Consider the following 22,920-nt stretch of genomic DNA (forward strand, 5'->3'; position numbering starts at 1 on the left):
TCCACAGATTTCCACTTTGCTGCAATGAATTATTACATTTTGTGCTTCATCCTCACAACACACACAGACATAGGAACGAGCTGTTTTCTGAAAAATAGAATAAAAATTTTAAAAATCAGTAGGAACTGAAGCACTGCATAGCTTTTTGTATGTATGCATGTATTATGTTAGGCATATTGTTCTTTATATATATATATATATATATATATATATATATATATATATATATATATATATATATATATATATATATATATGGATGGATGGACTGTACTTACAAAGTATATAGTGCCTTTCTATCTGATCAAGATACTTAAAGCGCTTTACACTACAATCTGTGCCCTCATTTACCCATTCATACAGCACTTGTAAAACACTATATTCAACCAAATCATAAAATTTTAACAATTTCAACTGTTGAAATAATATGTTTGTTGGGTGACCATAGCACTTCCTACTGATATTTCTTATAGCTCTTTTTTGCATGCTTTTCCCCAAACTTCAGCACAGTAGATTAAATATGGAACAATCATTACATTATACAATATATACAAAGCTTTGTCATTCAAAAACTATTTTACTTTATACAGTAATGTAATTGATTTTGCTATTTTTATTCTTAAGTAATTTGCATGAGATTTCTATGTCAGCTTCACATCAATGACACCCCAAAATTTTGTCATTAACTCTATGAATGTCAATAGTCAATTTTAAATGGGACTTGGATAATTTTATTTTTATTACTAAATATCGTGTAGTTTGTTTTTTCTAAATTTAGTGATAACTTATTAAGTTGGAATCAAGTTTGTATTTTTACAAATTCTGCCTGTATCATCTCTAACATCCGTTCAATATCTTCACCTGAACAAAACAATGTGGTATCCTCTGCAAATAAAACACACTTCAAAAACCCTGACACATCAACCAGATCATTCACATACAAAATAAACAACTTTGGTCCCAACACAGATCCCTGAGGAACTCCACATCCATTAACTCCAAATTCAGATCTTACATCGTTTACCTGTGTGTCTCATATTATTCAAATACACACTGTAGTAGTTTTGTTGAGATGTTTCATTCTTCATATAAAGGACTTCATCAGTCTGAGGAGCCACAAACAAACTCAGTCCAGCACACTCACATAGTGGGCCAACCAGTTTGCTGGTGATAAAATGGTTTCTGGGGCCTGCCTCTCCCCTTGCTCCCCAGATGACCTACCTGACTGAACTTTGTTGGATGTTTTTACCTGGATTATTGAGCAGGAACTTTGATGTTAACATGTCATAGTTAGACTTGAGCTGCTGTGATTCTCTTTCCAGTCCTATGTTAGTTTTTATTTTGCTTTATGATTCTGTGGTGCAACAGTTCTGTTCGCATTGCTGGTAGTAAGTCGGACCCCTTCAGGGTGGGAGTTGGACTCCGCCAGGGCTGCCCCTTGTCACGGATTCTGTTCATAACTTTTATGGACAGAATTTCTCGGTGCAGCCAGGGGGTGGAGGGAGTACAGTTGAGTGGCCTCAGGATTATGTCTCTGCTCTTTGCAGATGATATGGTCCTGTTGGCGTCATTGTGCTGTGATCTCCAGTTCTCATTGGAGCGGTTCACAGCTGAGTGTGAAGTAGCTGGGATGGGGATCAGCACCTCCAAACCTGAAGCCATGATCCTCAACCAGAAAATGATGGATTGCTCTCTTCAGGTCAAGGGTGAGGTTCTGCCTCAAGTGGAGGAGTTCAAGTATCTCGGGGTTTTGTTCACGAGTGAGGGTAGAATGGAGCATGGGACTGACAGATGGATTGTAGCAATGTCTGCAGTATTGTGGACCCTGTGCTGGTCCATTGTGGTGAAGAGGGAGCTGAGCTATAAGGCCAAGCTCTCTGTTTACCTGTCAGTCTACAAAGTACTTTCCTACCCTCACCTATGGTCATGAACTCTGGGTAGTGACTGAAAGAATGAGATTGTGAATACAGGAGGTTGACATGAGTTTCCTCTGCAGGGTAGCTGGAATCTCTCTTAGAGATAGGGTGAGAAGTTGTTATCTGGGAGACACTCAGAGTAGAACTGCTGCTCCTCCACATCGAGAGGAGCCAGTTGAGGTGGTTTGGGCATGTCCGACTGTGAGGAGACCCTGGGGAAGACCCAGGATACACTGGGGAGACTATGTTACTCAGTTGGCTTGGGAATGCCTTGGAGTCCTCCCAGAAGAGCTGGAAGAGGTGGCTGTGGAAAGAGATGTCTGGACCTCCCTGCTCAAGCTGCTGCTCCCGACACCTGACTTCATAACAAGAGGAAGATAATGGATGGATGGATGGATGGATGATGGATGGATGGATGGATGATGGATGGATGATGGATGGATGATGGATGGATGGATGGATGGATGGATGGATGATGGATGGATGGTTGATGGATGATGAATTGAGGGATGGTTGATGGATGATGGATGGATGGATGGATGGATGGGTGGTTGATGATGGATGGATGATGGATGGATGGATGGATGGATGGTAAATGGATGATGGATGAATGGATGGATGATGGATGGATGATGGATGATGATGGTTGATGAATGATGGATGGATGGTTGATGGATGATGAATGGAGGGATGGTTGATGGATGATGGATGGATGGATGGATGGATGGATGATGGATGGATGATGGATGGATGGTTAATGGTTGACCTAAGAAGACTAAAGAAGTTTGGTACGAACACCAACATCCTCACCAACTTCTATAGGTGCACCACTATAGGTGGTATGGGAACTGCACCAGGTGGTGCAAACAGCAGAGGACATCACTGGTAGCAGTCTCCACACCATCCAGGACATCTCCACAGCCGATGTCTGCGTAAAGCACGCAGCATCATTAAGGACCACACCCACCCAGCACAAGGACTCTTCCATCTACTACCTTCAGGCAGACGATACAGGAGTCTGTGCACAAAAATACTCAAAGACGAGTAACAAACTGTCAGATTACTGATCTCTTGATAAATAACACTGAACAACTGGCAATAACATTACACTAAGCCACATCTGTGACAACTAGTATGATTATTGTTGTTGCACTATGTGGCTGTATCATGTATGTATCTACCTTACCATCATAACTCATCTCAATGTTTCCTGATGCATGCTCAATAATCCAGGTAGAAAAATCTAAAAAAGTTAAATCTGGTCCTCTGGACATTCAAAAAAACAAAACAAAGCAAAACAACAAAAAAATGTAGAAACGTTTCGTCTCTCATCCGAGAGACTTCCTCAGTCTGAGGTGCTGTATTCAGCTCAGTCTCTTAAATAGCACCTTCTCAGAGTGGATCAACCAGTTTTGCTGCTGACAACCAAAACCAGCTGATCACATGCTCAGGAAGGACCATCAGCCTAACAATGGATCATTAGCACACTGATGGCTGTTTACTATTCACAGAGGGCTGAGTGATACTAGCAATCACAGCATTGTAAGAGGGGGACAATTGAACATGTAGGCCTCCACCCCTGTTTAACAATGGACGGTTTCTTTTCACAAAGATGGCCTCCTTTACTCCTCTTTAAAACCATCGTTCCTCTCTGTCCAGGATGTGAACATCTTCATCCCTGAAAGAGTGACCGCTGGCCTGGAGATGAGTGTAGACCGTAGAGTCCTGGCCTGATGATGTTGATCTTCTGTGCTGGGCCATCCTTTTGGCCAGTGGCTGTTTTGTTTCCCCGATGTAAGACTGATCACAGCCCTCCTGACACTGAACAGCATACACAATATTACTCTGTTTGTGCCGGGGGACTGGATCTTTGGGATGAACCAGTCTTTGCCATAATGTATTTTGGGGTTTAAAAGCCACTGGGACGTTATGTTTACAAAATAAACGTCTCAGTTTCTCTGATACTCCCTCAACATATGGAATGACCACTGGTCTGGGTCTGGGTTCCTCCTTTTCACCTGTTGGCTGACTGGAGTCCTGTTTGGGTTTCTTCTCTGCTTTTAGGAAGGCCCAGTTAGGATATCCACATTGCTCTAGAGCCTGTCTTGTGTGGGATTTCTCCTTCTGCCTGGCTTCTGAGCTAGTGGGGACGCTGTCTGCTCTGTGATACAGAGTCCTGATGACTCCTAACTTGTGCTCCAAAGGGTGATGGGAGTCAAACTGCAAATACTGGTCTGTGTGGGTGGGTTTGCGGTACACCTCAGTTGGCAAATGTCCTCTATCAGAGACTGAGACCTCACAGTCCAAGAAAGCCAACTTGCCATTTTTTTCATGTTCTCGTGTGAACTTGATGTATTTATCCACAGAGTTGATGTGGTCAGTAAAATGTTGGACTTTCTGAGATTTGATTTTAACCCAGGTGTCGTCAACATACCTGAACCAATGACTTGGTGGTGTCCCTGAAAAGGACGTCAAGGCTCTCTTTTCTACCTCCTCCATGTACAGGTTGGCAACAATAGGAGAAACTGGAGACCCCATAGCACACCCATGTTTCTGCCTATAATATTGCTCCCCATATGTGAAGTAGGTTGACTGTAGGCACAGTTTCAAGAGTTGACACAGTTGTTCTGTGGAAAGCGTGGTCCTGCTGCTCAGAGTGGTGTCTGATTTTAATTTTAACTGACCACCTCTACTGCATCATCAACAGGAATGCATGTAAAGAGTGATGTGACATCAAAAGAGACCATTGTTTCATCAGTCTCCATGATGACATCCCTCACCTTATCCACAAAGTCCATGGTGTTCTGTATGTGGTGTTCTGAGCTGCCAACTAAAGGGATGAGTACAGACGCCAGATATTTGGAAACATTGTAAGTGACAGAGTTAATCATGCTAACGATTGGTCTTAAAGGTACACCTTGTTTGTGGATTTTAGGTAAACCATACAGACTAGGTGTGGCCTCCCTTGGGTACAGTCTGTGGTACAGAAAACGGTCAATAGCCTTGTCCTGCTCCAAAATTTTCAGGCAATTTTTTTTTGTTTGTTCTTTGATTTTATTGAGTCAGATCGGTTCTTCTCATCCTAAACTTTTCATTGTACCTTGTGTTAACCTGCATATGACAAATAAACACAACTTGAACTTATATGGATGGATGGATTCTTTAAGAAAAATACAAATAATAGATAAGACTGAACAGGGAGAGAAGTTTCAAAAGGTTTTTTTTATGCAAAACAATATCTAAGTCATTTTGCAGTGGGGTTCTGGGTAAAAATTGTGAACAATTAATTTTATATGTACTATGTAGCATTAAGGTTGTATATGGGTGAAACTTACCTTGCTGCTGTTTGTTAAAGGAGGCTCCAGACTGTATGTATTGATCTACACTATTTAAATTACTTCATTCAGTCAGTCTTATTTTCTATCAGATCTCACCACTTGAGGGCTGAACCTGTTCATTACAGGGGATTTTCAATCATGAGCAGTACGCTGATGTCCCCCATCGCTGAAGGAGTTGAATGGTATATGTAGTTTTTGAGATGAGTGTTTTTCTGGACTGCAACTAAACAGGGACTGTCAGGAAACCTTAATGTTTATGGGGCAAGATATTCAAGTGGGAAGTATACTGATGCAGTGATCCAGGTGGATAAATCTAACCAGGCTGAGTCAGTAACATGTTCTGAGGAGGTTTAGAAGCCAGGGTGCAGACAGACACAGAGGACTTCAAGATAAAATAAAGAAAAACAGATTTTTTTTTTTGGTGCAAAACACAAAAAGTGCTGACATGGCAGCAAAACTTACAAAGTACATTAACTCAGGGAAACAGAAGAAAAGTACATTACTGGCTGTGGGAAGCACAATCCACAAAAAAGGTGGAAACACAGAGTCGCTGAACGTAAAGAGACACTAACGAGACACGATATAAACACCTGGGGTGATTGGGATTGGGAACAGGTGAAGCTGAAGGTGAAGCTGGCAACATGGGGAGAAACACTGGAGAGGCTGGAAACACAAGTACAACAGGCTCAGAGAAATAAATCAAATCACAAGGAGACATAAACACCACACAGATCTTGTCAGGTCCTCTGGTTGGATTCTTCTTGTTGAAACGTTTATTATTTTATCCAGAAGACTTCTTCAGTCTGAGGAGCTGCAACAAACTCAGTCTTATAAATAACATCTTCTCATAGCGGATCATCCATGCTGACATCCAGAACTAGCTGTTCACATGAAAAACACATGGGAAGTAGTTACACTGTGTATAAAAAGAGAGCTAGGTGTTTTTTTCTTGTCCAAGGTGAGGCAGAGTGATGGATCCTGTTGAGTGGAGCAATTTTATCCACCACCAGGTGCAATGGAGGAGCCAGGGGGTGGTCAGTGGTGGCCTTGGCCCCCATAGATTAATCTTTGGCCAACTGAATCATTTGAGGAAACTATACTTTTAATCAATATAAAAACTATAAAGCATAGTTTCTTCAATTATTGAGGTGGCTGGTTTACATATAAATATGGTGGTGGCCATCTTGGGTTTTGATGTGGCAACCCAGTTTTCGAACAGAAATGGTCTTTCTCCTTGATTCGGCCACACACTGAAAATGAAGTTTGCAGATTGTTTAATTTTCAAGTTATCATGCTCACAAGGTTTGCATCATGTGGTGGTGGCCACCTTATGACCTGGCAGTACATTTTTTTTGAAAGGACACTTTCTTACTCCTTGATGCAACCACAAAACAAACTGGAAGTTGGTACCTAACTACCATAGTTATCATGCTCACAACATGCACGGACAAACGCAAGGTATTTTCAATTCCACCCTTTAGCTCCACAACAAGGGAACAACAAGTTATCAATGAAAGACTCCGATTTACATTTTATGATATTATTTTTCCGAATATTTTCATTCATTCAACCTTTATTTAGACAGGTAAATCCCATTGAGCGTCGAGGACTCATTTACAAGAGAGACCTGATTTCAACAAAGAATGATGACAACAATGGACAACAGCGACAACAATAAACAGTTATAAAAAGTCATACAATTTTTTTTAACAAATAGGATGGCTAAAAAAAAAAAAAGTAAAAAGAAAAGTAACAAAAAACAGCTAGATTCTAAGGTGAATGTAGAAAACTAAAAACTGGAACATGTCAGCATTGGTCCCTGCCAGGAGTCCAACAGATTCTTAAAGCCACTTAGAGAGGTCAAGGTCGAGAACTTCAAATATTTTTGTAAGGTATTCCAAGAAACAGGAGCGAAGTAGGAGAAGGCCCATTTGCCTAGTTCAGTCCACACTGAGGGAACACTGCAGGTAATAATGTCCTGAGAGCGCACGCTGGAGCTGCACTCACGCAGAGACATGTAGGAGGAGATGTATGAAGGCAACAGATCTAGAAGTGATTTAAAGATGAAAATGTACCAGTGAGAGAGTCTGCGTGAAGTTAATGATGTCCAGTTAACCAGTGAATACTGGGTGCAGTGACGGGTACGATAATCACAGCCAGTTATGAATCTTAGTGCACCATGATAGACAGCATCCAACATCTGCAGGGTTCTTGTAGGAGCGTTCATGTAAATAATGTCACTGTAATCAATGGAGGGAAGGAAAGTCACAGATACAAGGCATTTCCTAGCATTCATGGTTAGACAGGATCTGTTTCTGAAAAAGAAACCCAGTTTAACTTTCAGTTTCTTTATCAAGTTTTAAAATAAGTAATAAATAGTAAAAAATAGTAAAAAATAAGTAATTTTTCATAATAACTGATAAATTTGAACAAAAATACAAACAAAACTGCTTCAGTTCCATGGTAGAGTCAGTGAGTTAGTAAGGTGCCTAAACTCTGCCCTTTTATAAATCAAAAACTTTTTTTTTTTTTTTTTTGGTAAAACGATGTTCCAGTTAAATTTAAATTTAAATTCAGTTTATTTATATAGCACCAAGTCATAACAGAAGTCACTTCAGGGCACTGAACAGAAACTTTCATGTAATAATTGAACATTATTTATCTGAGGAGCAGATTACTTTGAATTTAACTCCATCACAGAACTCTCATCTTGAGCAAGCATGAAGGCGACAGTGGAAAGTAAAACTCCCTCATGAAGAAGAAAACTTTAGCAGAATCAGGCTCAGGACAAGAGGACCATCTGCTTCAATCAACTGGGTTTGAGAGGAACAGATACACAATGGCAGGTCAAGAATCACATGTTGATAAAAATAGTATCAAATGAAAACTATTCAATTTTAACAAATCATTTAAGGAAATGCGCTCAATTTGTCCTCTAGTAGTCCAAGCTTAAGGCAACATAACAAGCCAACCCTAACTATAGGATTTATCAAAAAGGAAAGTCTTAAGCCCAGTCTTAAAACTGGACAGTGTGTCAGCCTCATGGACAGAAACTGGAAGTTGGTTCCACAAGAGAGGAGCCTGAGAACTGAAAGATCTGCCTCTCATTCTGCTTTTGGAAACTTGAGCCGCAAGTGAACCTGCAGTCGGAGAGCGAAGTTAGGAAAATATAAAACAATAAGTTCTGTAATAAGCTTTGTAGACGTAAGATTTTGAATTCTATTCTGGATTTGACAGGGAGCCAAGGGAGATAAGCTAAAACTGGAGAAATATGATCTCTCCCACTAACTCCAGTTAAGAATCTGGCAGCAGCATTTTGGATTAACTGAAGACTTTTTAAAGAAGTATGGACACCCAAATAATAAACCATTGCAATAACCCAGTCTAGACGTGACAAACGTATGAACCAGTTTTTCGGCATCATTTTTAGATAAGATGTTTCTAATTTTAGTGATAATGTGCAGGTAATAAAGTTTTTAATGTGGGAGATAAAAGACGTGTCCTGATCAAAAATAACACCAAGATTTTTAACATTAGAACTGGAGGCCAGATTAATGCCATCCAAGTTACATGTGTGTTTATTAAGAATAAAGAAACAACTCCACTTTTAGTAAAATTAAATTAAAATAAAGATTATTTTAAAATTCACACAATATTTTATCAATAATATGTGGCCTTTTTAGCTGACTATTTTCTAATAAACTTTTCTTTCAATAATAACTGTTTAATGGAGAGCAGCCCGTTGGACCAATCAGAGCTCTGTGTCGGCCGGTTTGAATTAAAAGGAACGCCTACTGCTGTGTTCTAACCAATCAAAACACGAAAGCTGAGTTTTGTAGCCAATCACATTACGTTTGTACAGAGCGGGACGCTCCAAATTCAGACTCGGACGTGTGTCCCGTTTGTTCACGGTTTGTGTCCTGCAGATGTCGGTTGTTTCGTAAAAAACGGTGATGAGAGATGTCCTGTAACTTCTCCAGGCTGCTTTTTGAGAGCTCATGATACGAACAGTCGTCGTGTGGGTAAGTCGGAAATAAGAAAAAAGCTCTTTCTAAATCTTTGGTTTCGCTTCCTGTTGAGACTCACTGCGGTAAAGCTTGCACAGGAAGTACATGCTAACCTTTAAATTATTGTTTGCTTTTTATATTATGTTTGTAAAATCCAGCGAACATCTTAACATTAGCATGTAAAGGAAAGGTAAACGATTCTGTACCGTAATAAGTTCAATTCAGTTGTAAAGCGCCAAGTGACAACAGAAAGGAGGTTCATATTTATGTGAGGGGCAGATAACTTCAGTGTGTTATATTATCAACTAAATGTCTCCAAGTAGACGGCAGAGTTAAAAAGGCTGAATTTTATAATTCAATTCATTTATTAGTTTGATAAAAAAGACATGAAAACACACAACATTCAAATAATACTTTAAAAATAACAGTAATCGCCTTAAATCAAGCTAGTTTTAAAGAAGACTCTTTCACAGGAATTCATGTGATGTTCACACCTTCCTTCAAATAACCTCTTGTTGTTAAATGACTCTATGCAACACTTGTACACTTCATCTAACATTTTAATTATGTGAGCAGACCTGTCAAGATGACTTTAACCTAAGTTAAAGTTTTTAAAAGACTTTCTCAAAATAAATAAAAGACTGCTTGATCAGGTTGGCTCTGTTAGAGATTGATCATCTTCTAATATACTCAGGTCTTTGTCTGACAGGCTCAAATGCTATTCTGTTCATATAATGATTCCTGTTTACTACAAGCATTTGAAACTAACTCAACTGGCAAAACTATCTTGTAATCCTTGATTGTTCACCCAAGACCGAAAAGGATGTTCAGATTTAGTGTCATCGCCAAACTTTTATCTTTCAGTATATATTATTGTTGGCAGGGGGTTAATAAAATTAAAATAAGTGTATGCCTAGATGTCAGGTGGTTTATGTGTTAAGTCAGAAACATTACATATTTTTGTTTTCTCTGTGTTAGGCTGCCAATTAAAGATGGAGGAGCTGTACACCTTAGAGAGGGAGGTGGGCCGGGGCAGTTACGGGGTCGTCTTTGAGGGCCAGATTGTCAAAACGGGAAACGTGGTGGCCATTAAACGCCTGCCCTGCAGCAACCCGGAGTGTATTGAACTCTACCTGCAAGAGCTGTGGGCCATGAGGGCCACCGCCAAAAACCACGTGAACGTGATCGTCCTCCACAGCTGCCTCCTGCAGACCGGACCGAGGAGCCTGAAGCACCTAAAACCAGGAAAACTGCCCCTGTGTCTTGTTGAGAGTGTGCTGAAGGGCAGCGTGGTCGAAGCCCCACAGGATCAGGAGAGGACAAATGTCCAGTTGAATCATTTGCGCAGGACTAACTCTGCCTCTAGACTTCAGGACAAGACCAACACGGTCCAGGCCAGAGCTCAGCTCCAGGACTTGGATAAATCTAATTATTCGTCAACCCCACAGAGGCCTCCAGGCAGAGGTAGGAAGAGATCAGCCCAGAATCAGGATGAGCAGGATGGACCTCCGCGCAGCTTAGCCCTATGGCTCGTGATGGAGTACTGCAATGGAGGTGATCTGAACCAGTTCTTGCTCTCCAGACCCCCCGACGTACAGCATAATCACAGCGTGGTGCTGCAGCTCTGTAGTGCCGTGGCTTTCCTGCACGGTCTGGGCATCACCCACCGAGACCTGAAGCCTGACAACGTTTTGGTCTGTGTGACGCCCAAAGGCCCCGTCATCAAGGTAAGCATGTTTTATCATTACTGTTTTTCATGGAACGGGGTCGGCGTTCCAGGAAATGACTTTTGAGAGAACTCTGATTAAGTTAAGTCCATGTGTTCTGTTCCAGTTAGAGGTGAAACTCTTTATCGTGGTAAAAATCTCTGCAGGTTGTCTATACGAGTTTCTCCGGTTTCCTCTCACATTCTAAAAACTTGCATGTGCCCAGTCAGGCTCGGGTCTCCCTTACCAAAGAGATCTGTGATCTCCGTGGGATTTGCCTGGGGTTTAATAAATAAAACTGATTTTATTCAACCCATCACTTTTTCTCCTACATTTTGGACTATGTTTGCCAGTTCAGGTGAATGTTAAATTAAAATACTACGTTGAAATATAAACGTTGAGGACCTCCCGCTCCAGTAATATAAAATAACCAGATTTTCCTTCTTGCTGTCATGATGAGAGGTGCCGAGACTCCATTGATCATGGCCTTTTATTGTTCTTGTGCATACTCATCTCGGCATTGATTGAACTTGATGCTTTGTAGCTTTTCCACTCTGAGTCGGTTTTAACCGGTTTGTTTCTGGAATTATCTGTCTTGGGGCTACACTACAAAGAGATTTCCAACTCAGCTGGCAGTGTTGGACTGAAAGTCTGTTTGCTGTTTGGCATCACAAAGGAGGTTCTCACTGAGCTCAGGTACATCTCCATGGTAATAGAGGCGGAACTCGACATCTGCTCCAGAGCATGAAGCTCTTATCTGTTCACCTATTTTTACTTACTATTATCGGCTGAACAATTAATTTCATTTGCAATAATATTGTGATATGATAAAACAAGATTTTCTTATTGCAAAGGCTGCAATTTGACTGGTCACATGATCTGGTTACGTGACTTGAGTGAGCAGAGCGGGAGAAGACAACACTGTCTTTTAACCGGTTGCACAATGGCGTCAGGCTCGACAGAAGCTGATACATCTGAAAGTTTGGTACCAAAGAGGGGCAGCATGTCCGTCGTTTGGAATTATTTTGGCTATAAAAAAAGAAGACGCTGAGCAACGACGTGTATTGAGCAGAACCTACCTTGCTGCTGTGTACCTCTCGAGGTAACACCACAAATCTTTATCAGCACTTAAAATAAACACCACAAAGCCATTTACAATAGTTGCATGGCTAGAATGCCAACGACCAGTGCTTCAATTTCAAGTAAGCAAAGTAGCAGCCGACATGGATCACTGACCGAACTGTTCCAAGGTATTACTCCATATGAACATAAATAGAAACGGTGTGTGTGTTTTTTATTTTATGCTTTATTTTATTTATGCGTTTATTTTTTGTCTGGGTTATATTTATGTATTTGTATATGAATGGGCATATTCATGTGCTCTTGTTAAAAATCAATGCAAAGATGTTAAAAAAATTAGAAACGGCACACGGAAATAACTCGAGCAATAACAGAGTTCCTAGCAAGAGACATGCTGCTGCCCATTAATATACCGTATTTTTCGCCCTATAATTCAGTTTTTTTTTGGTATAATTTGCATTCCCTGCAACTTATAAGCTAAAGCAATATATTTGTGGATTTGTTCCCATATTTATAAACCAGTTTTTGGCTGAGATATAACCGTTTTCATTCATTCTGACTGAAAATATTGAACACTACTTTTTTCAGCCACTAGATGGCACTCTAGTAGTATGACATGCTGTTGTGTCATGTAATAGATAAAAGTGGCTATTACTGACACAATCGTGTGGCCATAGCCTGCCACCTTTGTCCAGCTCCGGGTCCGAGATCATGCCTGGAGCAACCGTCAAATTGTCTTTATTTTGCTGCGCCGCCCTGGCGAAATGCAGCTAATTTGACCATTAAGTGCATTTATTAAGTATGGGAGAGTGGTGGCGCAGAGGTTAGAAAGGTGGGCCTGTGATCGGAAGATCGCCGGTTCAAGCCCCGGTACCGACAACATCAAAAATGTGGGTGGGTTAGGTGAAGCACCCACACCTGCCCCCACCCTCATTTGTCCCACTCTGGGCCCTTGAGCAAGGCCCTTAACCCCCACCATCTACTCCTCCGGGTGTCCTAGATAGCAGCTCTCTGCTCCACACAGAGGACTGTGGTAGCTCGGTGGTTTGTGGTTGCGTCAGGAAGGGCATCCTGCGTACAAAAACAACTGCCAAGTCTTCATGCGACTTAGTTCACTGTGGCAACCCCTGAAGAAGGGAGCAGCCGAAAGAAGAAGAAGAAAAAGTGCATTTATTAAGTAAAAGTTCAACTGAGACACCTTTAGTCGAGCAAACAAATAATTGTTTTTAGGTGTTTATCTTGTTAGATTTCTAAGAAATGCACGAGTCGCCCTCTGCGCGTTTGTTTCCGCGTATCGGCTTTTGAAATGCAGCTGATTTGACCATCAAAGTGTATTTATTAAGGAAAAGTTAGACTGAGACACACATTTACCATCAATTCAAGCAGTTTCCTCTACCATTATACAAGTGGGGTGTCCCACCCCGTCAGCAGAACTGAGCATCCCGCCTACCAAACCGAACTTGCCCCCACCCCCATCCGGCACTGACATAGCACTAAAAGCTAGCGGCGTGAAATACAGGCTCTCTAGCTAAAAAGCTAAAGGCAGCACTCGGATTGCCTCTTCCCGCATGCTGAACACCCCCTGCCCCCACTCAAAAACTGTTGGTACAAGCTGCGCTCAGACATGTCTCTGAACCTTCCCCCCTCCCCCCCTCAACAAAAATCATGGATGAGATGAGCGCCTCGCAATGGCAAGTTAACTAGGGGAAACACTGATTTCAAGTAAACAAATAATTGTTTTTAAGTGTTAATCTTGTTAAATTCTTGTAAAGTCCTCCCTTTCACACTCCCTGTGACTGCCATTTGGCAGCCAATTGATTTTTGGCACAACACCGGCCCACATTTCTGGATTGTCAGCGGTGACGTGTAACAAACGTGATGCGTCAGCTGTGATGCATAATAGATGCGACGTATATGGTGAAGCGACTTATTTATGGATTTTTCCACTTTTTTAATTTTTTTTACATATTTGGACTGATGTGATGTTTATGGCAGAAAATACAGTAGTGACCAAGCCTGGGTTTACAGCTTTGATAAACGGTGGATAAGCGGTACAGAATGCCCTTGAGCACACATTTTAGTCAAGTTGCTATCCCAGAGCTATACAAAAAATGCAGAAACAGAGTTGCAGCGGAGTTGAAAACAGTGGAGTTTTTTGCAACTTAAGCGGATTGATTTATTGCTTGTTTGTTGAAAAATACATGAGAAGAAGACACTGAAAAATAATCTCATATTAAATCGCAACATTGAGGTAAAGAATCACAATTAGAATATTTTCCCAAATCGTTCAGCTCTAATCAGCAGCTAGCTGGTAAATTTGGCTAAAATAGAGCTTGACCGATTCATTACGGATCACAACACAGATTATGTTTTGTCTACTGGTATTTATTTTTCACTTAACAAAATATAACAGTAAGTAAGAAAAAAAAATCTGAACTTAAAAATAAAAACAAAACAAACAAAAAAATAAACAACATGTGTGTGTGTGTGTGTGTGTGTGTGTGTGTGAGAGATTTATTTATTTATTTATATAATTCTGGCGTAAACCGTGTTGAACACTGACTAAAGAACTATAAACTCAGGACGTGTCTAAGCTGGTTGTAGCTGCTGCATCGCCATTTTCCTTCTTGGTAATTGACTAAATATACACATGGCCAATTGCAGATTTTTAAATTTTTATTTACCGTAAATGCCTTATTTTGACTGAATTATTGGTTGTCATGGTTCTGCTCGATGCCAACACATTTTAAATAAATGTCAGATAGCTCATAATTAAAATGATATTGTCATCTTTAAAGGTAGTCATTGCTTCAGTTACATTCTGATCAAAAGGGATTTCATTCATCAAATTTAAACACAGTGTTGAACAAGTTGGATACATTTTCTTCTGTTCGGTAGTCTACAGATTTTATTTTTTGATTGAATCTTATTTTTCCCAACGCTCTAACATAACTCTGCAAAATCTACTCTCTGAGATACACTTCAACATTTGAATTCCCTCACAGGCTTATATTTCTTTTCTCCATTAAGAAGCTGTAGTAAAAAGTGTGTATTGTAAAATAGATTCCCATTAGAGCCATAAATCAAATTAATGATGTAGAATGGACTGTGTGGGGTGAACTCCGCTGCAGTGAGCTCTGTTTTCATCTGTTTGTTGGGATTTGTGTTACACAGTGATAGCTAGATTTAATTCATTAATATGTTTAGACTCTGCTCATTTAATTTGGTCGATAAAGTGATTAACACATTATAGGACAATACCTAAGTTAAACTTGTCGAGTGGAGTTGAACATGCTAAATATTTTTGTCTTGATCTGAACAACAAATATGAACCAAAGAACAAAACCGATTTCTACGACATATTAATCCAGTTCTAACTGTAGCAACATTTCCTCTTCACTTTCCAGTAATCCAACCTGCTGTTTTATAAGAAAAATAACTATATAAGCAGTTTTACTACTTCTGTGTTTCCTACAGTTTTTTTTTTGTTTTTTTTTTTTCAATGACTGATGTGTTTTAGGTTGAAAACAAGTCAGACGATGCACAAATTATCTTACATGAACACACTAAAGGTTTATAGTTTATGAGAAGTGATGAAGTTGTCACAAAAAAATGTAGGTTTCTTCAGCATCCCTCATTTTTGTAATATCTCAAAAAAACATATATGAAGATGTTCAGGACAGTCAAGCCATGAGTTTTGGTATTTGTGCAATTTTTATTTTTGAGCTATTTAGCTTTTTCGGCCATTTTTGGTGTCATTGAAACTGAATGGATCCCTGTTCAACTCTTTTAAAACCTTTTTTTTTCTTTTATCTCAAAGTTTTATGCTAATAACGCTAATGCTAAGTCTGTCTTTTTTCTTCTTCTGGGTTTTACTTAGCATTATCCTGCAATTTGCTAGCATTTTGCTACTTCCTTCTTATTAATAGCAGTGTCCTGCTTTTTGTACTTTCAGCACTAAGTTACCTTTTTCTGCATTTTGCATGTTTTTCATTTTGGGGACTGCCTGAAGGGTCGTGCTCTTCTTTCAACTTTAATGCGGCCTGAACCACAATGTGTATCCCCAGAAATGTTATATCAAAATGACCGGCTCAGCTCCGTGATGTGTGCTATTACTTTCAATGGTGTTTCGAGTTACAATGGCGATGTACAGGTCCTTCTCAAAAAAATTAGCATATTGTGATAAAGGTCATTATTTTCCATAATGTAATGATAAAAATGAAACTTTCATATATTTCATATTCATTGCACACCAACTGAAATATTTCAGGTCTATAATTGTTTTAATACTGATGATTATGGCATACAGCTCATGAAAACCCAAAATGCCTGTCCCAAAAAATTAGCATATTTCATCCCACCAATGAAAGACGTGTTTTTAATACAAAAAACGCCAACCTTCAAAAATAATCATGTTCAGTTATGCACTCAATACTTGGTCGGGAATCCTTTTGCATGAATGACTGCTTCAATGCGGCGTGGCATGGAGGCAATCAGCCTGTGGCACTGCTGAGGTGTTATGGAGGCCCAGGATGCTTCAATAGCGGCCTTAAGCTCATCCAGAGTGTTGGGTCTTGCGTCTCTCAACTTTCTCTTCACAATATCCCACAGGTTCTCTATGGGGTTCAGGTCAGTAGAGTTGGCAGGCCAATTGAGCACAGTAATACCATGGTCAGTAGACCATGTGTACCAGTGTGTACCAGTGGTTTTGGCACTGTGAGCAGGTGCCAGGTCGTGCTGAGAAATGAAATCTTCATCTCCATAAAGCTTTTCAGCAGATGGAAGCATGAAGTGCTCCAAAATCTCATCAATCAATTCTAGAATCTAGAAGATTCACCTAGAAGACATGGCACCCAGACCATCACTGACTGTGGGTGCTTCACACTGGACTTCTGGCATTTTGGCATTTCCTTCTCCCCAGTCTTCCTCCAGACTCTGGCACCTTGATTTCCGAATGACATGCATAATTTGCTTTCATCCGAAAGAAGTACTTTGGACCACTGAGCAACAGTTCAGTGCTGCTTCTCTGTAGCCCAGGTCAGGCACTTCTGCCGCTGTTTCTGATTCATTCCTGGGGAATGCAGCACCTGTAGCCCATTTCTTGCACACGCCTGTGCACGGTGGCTCTGGATGTTCCTACTCCAGACTCAGTCCACTGCTTCCGCAGGTCCCCCAAGGTCTGGAATCTTCTCCACAATCCTCCTCAGGGTCCGGTCACCTCTTCTCGTTGTGCAGCGTTTTCTGCCACACTTTTCCCTTCCCACAGACTTCCCACTGAGGTGCCTTGATACAGCACTCTGGGAACAGCCTATTCGTTCAGCAGTTTCTTTCTGTGTCTTACCGTCTTGCTTGAGGGTGTCAATGATGGCTTTCTGGACAGCAGTCAGGTCGGCAGTCTTACCCATGATTGTGGTTTTGAGTAATGAACAAGGCTGGGAGTTTTTAAAAGCCTAAGAAATCTTTTGCAGGTGTTTAGAGTTACGTCGTTGATTCAGATGGTTAGGTTAATAGCTTGTTTAGAGAACCTTTTCATGATATGCTAAATTTTTGGGACAGGCATTTTGGGTTTTCATGAGCTGTATGCCATAATCGTCAGTATTAAAACAATTAAAGACCTGGACTATTTCAGTTGGTGTGCAATGAATCTGAAATATATGAAAGTTTCATTTTTATCATTACATTATGGAAAATAATGACCTTTATCACAATATGCTACTTTTTTGAGAAGGACCTTTAACAAACAAAGATGCCATTTTTCTCATTGAAAAACACTGACAGAAGTCTTCACAGCCTCTAACTGACACAGTGAGGTCACATGACCTAGAGTCAAGACGTCTTTGAACAAAACTGATTAAGTAAAATGTCTCCATAAGTTAAAGATGGCTGCCACAGCTACCTCAGAAAACTCTAAATTGACTCTAACTCAGTCATTCTTTGAGATATTGAGCTGAAATTTGGTATAGTTGTAGCTGAGAGTGAGTTGTTATACATTCCTAAAGCAAATAAAAAATCCAAGATGGCTGCCTTGGCTTAAAGGGAAAAAATATGATAACTTAGCTATTTTAAAATGTACTGAGCTGAAATTTGGGGTGGTGGTAGCTGATCTGTGGAGCACCTCAGTGGTCTCAGTCTACGACTGAAGGTGCTGCGGTGTAGTGAACCTGATCTCATGTCAAATCTGACCAGATGGACGGAGACTGTTATTTCATTGATCTGCATCCAGAAATACAGTTTGAGCCATCTGGAGACTTTCTTTCTTGAATTAATCAAGTAGAAAAGACAATCCTCTATAATCATTACTATTTTACAAATGTTTTGATAATCAAATTGTGTTAGTTCACTCAATGTTTACAGGTTGAAGAGAACTACTCGTTTTATTTACATAAACAGTAAGTAATGATTTTTATTCCTCATTCAAAGAAGAAATCAGGTTAGTATGCACTTCTTGATTTTCTGTCTTCAATGAGCAAGTTTGAAAGTGTGTTTAAAGTTCAGGTTTCGGTCAACTAAAATGTTTACTGAGAAGAAATGTCATGTTTAACTTTTTCAGAAGATACAGGAGAGTTTGACTCCACGAAGTCTGGTTTTCTCCAATAATCTTTCTGTCTGTTTTAAACAATCTCATTCTCTGCCCTTGACTTTGATAACACCTTACATCACAAACCACACCTCTGATCTGGTCCATCCACCAATCAGAAAGCTCTAAAATGACCCGGAAGTCAACTCATTTAAATGTGGCAACTTCCCGGTTCTCGCCAGAGTAAAAGAGTTAAAGAGTTACAAAGAGTGACAGTTCTCCTGGAGAAGAGAGATGAAAGACAGCTCTCTGATGCAGCTCATGGAGAAGAGTTCCAGAGTTTAACTCTCTGAAGAGAGTTCTGAAGGAGTTCAGAATTCTGACAATCCAGGATGCAGAGAGGATTTTGGGAATTATAACTTCTGTTTGGATAACCTCGCACGACTCTCTAAGGGTTTGGCTGTCCTCATGGAGACGCTGAAAGAGTCAGAAAGGAACCCTACGCCGACGCTGATTTTATCATCAACCAGGTAGAAGGTTCTATTTCGACCAAGTGTACCGTGGCCAAGCTGATTCCCCAAAGAGCGTGTTGTTCTGGTCCTACAGATAAACTCTCTCACACATCTCTCTGTAAGATAAATCTCCATTTTCATCGTAAACTCTCCTTTCTCCTAAAATCTTTACAGATGTTTTAGAAATGTCTGAAGTAAAGTTCTCAATCACCGCCGTGTGATTGATGTCTATTGTCCCACTTTCTGTGAACTTGCCATGTTATTGTTTTCATATTTTGCCAAATTAATGTAAATGTTTGATGTTAAACTTTGATTCTGCAAATAAATGACCGCATTCATTTGATGGGTCAAAGGTAAATAACGTCTCTCGTTACATTTCTGTTAAATTCAATGCACGACATTTACACAGTCAGAAAAATGAAGAACCCGTGAAAAGTATGAATAGATCCAGCATATGTCATACTACATTTGGTGGCCCGTGACGGTTCATAAATGACTGTGTATTCGTGTAAAGATTGTTTTTACATGTTGGCATGAAGAAAAATAACAGTTTATCAGCTGTGCTGAAACGCAGCTCAAGCTGCGCCGCTTTGAAGTCAAAACGCTGCATGTTTTAAGCGTGTTGGGCTGTGATGCTTGGAAGCTCACAGAAAGCTGAAATAGTGTCATTGAGTCTTTATGAAAGCTGAAATTGTACGCCTGTTATGGTAACTAAAAGCTGGGTTTTGGGTAAAAACGCTTCATTCTGTTTAAAGACGGTCCAGACGCGGTTCTGGACCGGCTCGGTTCTGAAAAAGGTTCGGACGAGTTGTTTAAATAGCTAGAAAGACGTTTTTGAGACCGGAGTAGCAGACTCCGTGCAGCTCAGTGTTGATTCGTTACAGTTTTTAACAGAAAAAGTGCATTTTGACAGTTTAAAAGACGAAAAGTTGACAAACTTATTTCATGCTAATCTATCATGCTAGTTGCTGAAACGTTTTGTGATTGGAGGAATTTTGCTGCTGTGGAGCGCTCTGATTCGCTGAGAAGTTGAATGACGTGGCTACGTCATTTCCTCTCACCCCCGTGCTGCTCTGTAATTGGTGATTTCAGTCACTTGACCCGGAAATGGAAACTCGTTTTCATAGGGAATAAAATCTGCTTTTTAAAGCTGAAAAGCGCTTTAAAGCTGTGTTCTGAAACGCTGTTTAGGTTCTTCGAAGTCTAATTGCTAAAATTTTGCCACGCTTGTGTAAAAAGTCCGTTCAGAAATGTTGGTTTTATCCGAGTCTAGCCGATGCTAATTTTTAGCTAACAGCTAACGACCGGACGCCACAGGAAGTTATAGCTCCCCTACTGGACAACACTAACAGTGTCTGAGTTAAAATTAATAAGGTTGTACTGACACCTTCTGGATAAACGTGAGATCACAGGTTTTCACTTCGCTTTTTAGGTTATTTTAGTGAAATTAAACGTATTTTCTTTTTAAAAGGCATTTTTGAGTTAATAAACGTTCCTCAAAGCTGAATAATCACTGTTATCTTGCATTTTGAAAGTTATAAAGGTATTTATGCAAAGAGCATTTACCGAACACATTTTTATTCACTGATAATTCCTTAAGAAAAAGGTACAAAATAAAAATTAAAGCAAACTTTTTAAAAATAGAAACAGTTACAGATATTCACAAAGTTGGAAAAAGTTTACTCACTTGCTAAAAAGATAACGCACGTTTAATTGATAAATCACTAAATAAGAGTAAATACATCAGTAGAGAGAAACTCTTCTGATTTTATTTTACCACCTAAACATTTACATCTCCTATTTAATTTCTAAATAGCAGATAATGGCGGACGAAGAAGGAAACCCTGACCCCTTGCATTCCAGAGATGCCGTCCAAGCGGCTTTACATATTTTAACAAATTCAATTATTGGTAAACAATTAGAGCAATTACAAGACCTTGATGACAATCAAAGAGATGAGGAACTGCAGAGGTTGGCAAAAGCAGCTAAAGTGTCAGAGGACACAAAATCGAGCCGTGAACGGTTAGCAAAAATTTCTCTGCTTCTGAAAGCGGAATTGGACCATCTGGTTGAACAAAATGTCATGCTGTTCAACGGATATGAATCTGAAAAGGAGAGGTGTGACGAATTGATGAATGAATCTGATTTGCAGAAACAACAATTTCAGATTGATAGGGACCTCTTAAAGACTGAGCTGTCAGAACAGGCTCAATCATATGAGGAGAGGATTAGGGATAAAGAACAAGCGTACCGAGCCGCGTGTGCAGATAACGATGTGGTACAAGCACAGTTGCAGGTCGCATTAAAGGAGCTGTACGCTTGCAAGGCAGAAAAGGCAAAAATACTCCGACAATGGCTGAATTTAAAAAGTGAATGTCAGACAACACAGGAGCGCCTGACAGCTTGTGAGGAGAAACTAGCTACAGCTACAAACCAGATTTCTGAAATGGGGCGAGCTGGTCTGAGACTCAGAGACGAACAGTATCAGGGCCCGGGTCAGCCACAACCACCCCAGATAGACCTGCACCGATATGTACCTCTTCCTCCTGACACCATGCCGTCACCCCCACCCCCATCATGGGCGGTAGGGACAGACCTGCACCAATATGTACCTCTTCCTCCTGACACCATGACGTCACCCCCACCTCCATCACGGGTGGTAGGGACAGACCTGCACCGATATGCACCTCTTCCTCCCAACCCTTATCAGCCACCCCCACCCCCATCTTGGGCGGTAGGGGCAGTCCTTGACCAATCTGCACCAACCACACAAGTGAGACCGTTGATACTGTCTCCTTCAATGGATGATTTGCAGAAAATCTCAAAATATGTACAACATTTTGTACCAGGACCGATGGGCTCATCTGGAACAAAAGCGTATCTCAGAGATCTAGAGTTCAGATTGAGATCTTATCCTAATGCTACGGTAGAGGATAAGATCAGTCTGATACGGCTCACTTCGGACAGAGAGGTGTTCACCTTCATCGAGCGTCTACCAGATGCAACGAGAAGGAATTACAACCTTCTGTGTGAAGCTTTGATCAGAGAATACGACTCCTGCACGGGACCTGCTGGTTTCCCAGCTGCAGACAAGGTCACGCAGGGCAAGAATGAACATCCAAAAGTTTATTACAAAAGAATCTTCCAAGCCTATTTTGGTAACGGAAATGAAACCGAAATGGAAGAAGATGAAGGTTTTAAGTTTGCTTTCAGCAAAAATCTCCACACTGATTTTAGACAATCAGTACAAATGATGGCAAATTTCAGAGAAAAATCCATCAGTGAGATTAAGCAGTGTGCTGTGAATGTGTTTGAAGCGAGTTCTCATGCTAAGACGCCCATAGAAGTGTTTCCTAGTGTAAAGGTTAAACCCCTCCCTCTTGAACTAGAAGGACGACGCGCCTCGACGCCTCCTCCTAAGAAAGAGAGAAAACAGTCGGTTCAAAATAACAAACCGCGTCCTGAAGGTGCACGCTGGGACAAAAAAGCTCCTCTTTCAGAGGATGACAGTGATTATCGAAAAAGGGGTGAGCGTAGGACGCAACGATATGGGAAACCATATCATCAGGGACAGTACGTAAAGGAACCCCCGAAAGACGTACCTGACCGTCCCCCACCTCGGACGAAACGAACCGAGGCGAAAAAATCACAAAAGTTCCAGAAACAAGGCCCTACACCTCTGAGCTCGGAAGAGACAGAGAAAATACGCAGGTTGTTAGAAACTTTGAAACACACTGACATGGGAACCCATCCAGGAGCACTATGCAGTAATGTAATTCCTATTACATCTGAGGGCGTGTATTGTGAAATTCTTTATCAAAAGGGCTCGTGAAACGGTCGGCAC

General features: G+C 40.6%; 1 protein-coding gene across 1 annotated transcript in view; it reads left to right on the plus strand.

The window, feature by feature from the left end:
• Positions 1–10,253: 10,253 nt before the first annotated feature.
• The window catches only part of si:ch211-63o20.7 (Serine/threonine-protein kinase pdik1l-B-like), a 53,560-nt gene continuing 40,893 nt past the window's right edge, over positions 10,254–22,920 (plus strand). The window contains exon 1 of the mRNA XM_037685267.1: positions 10,254–10,988. Within this exon, the coding sequence (XP_037541195.1) occupies positions 10,254–10,988 (735 nt within the window). The remainder of the gene's footprint in view (positions 10,989–22,920) is intronic.

Source organism: Nematolebias whitei, chromosome 12 (genome assembly GCF_014905685.2).
Source record: "Nematolebias whitei isolate Nwh7 chromosome 12, NemWhi1, whole genome shotgun sequence".
NCBI classification, from domain to species: Eukaryota; Metazoa; Chordata; class Actinopteri; order Cyprinodontiformes; family Rivulidae; genus Nematolebias; species Nematolebias whitei.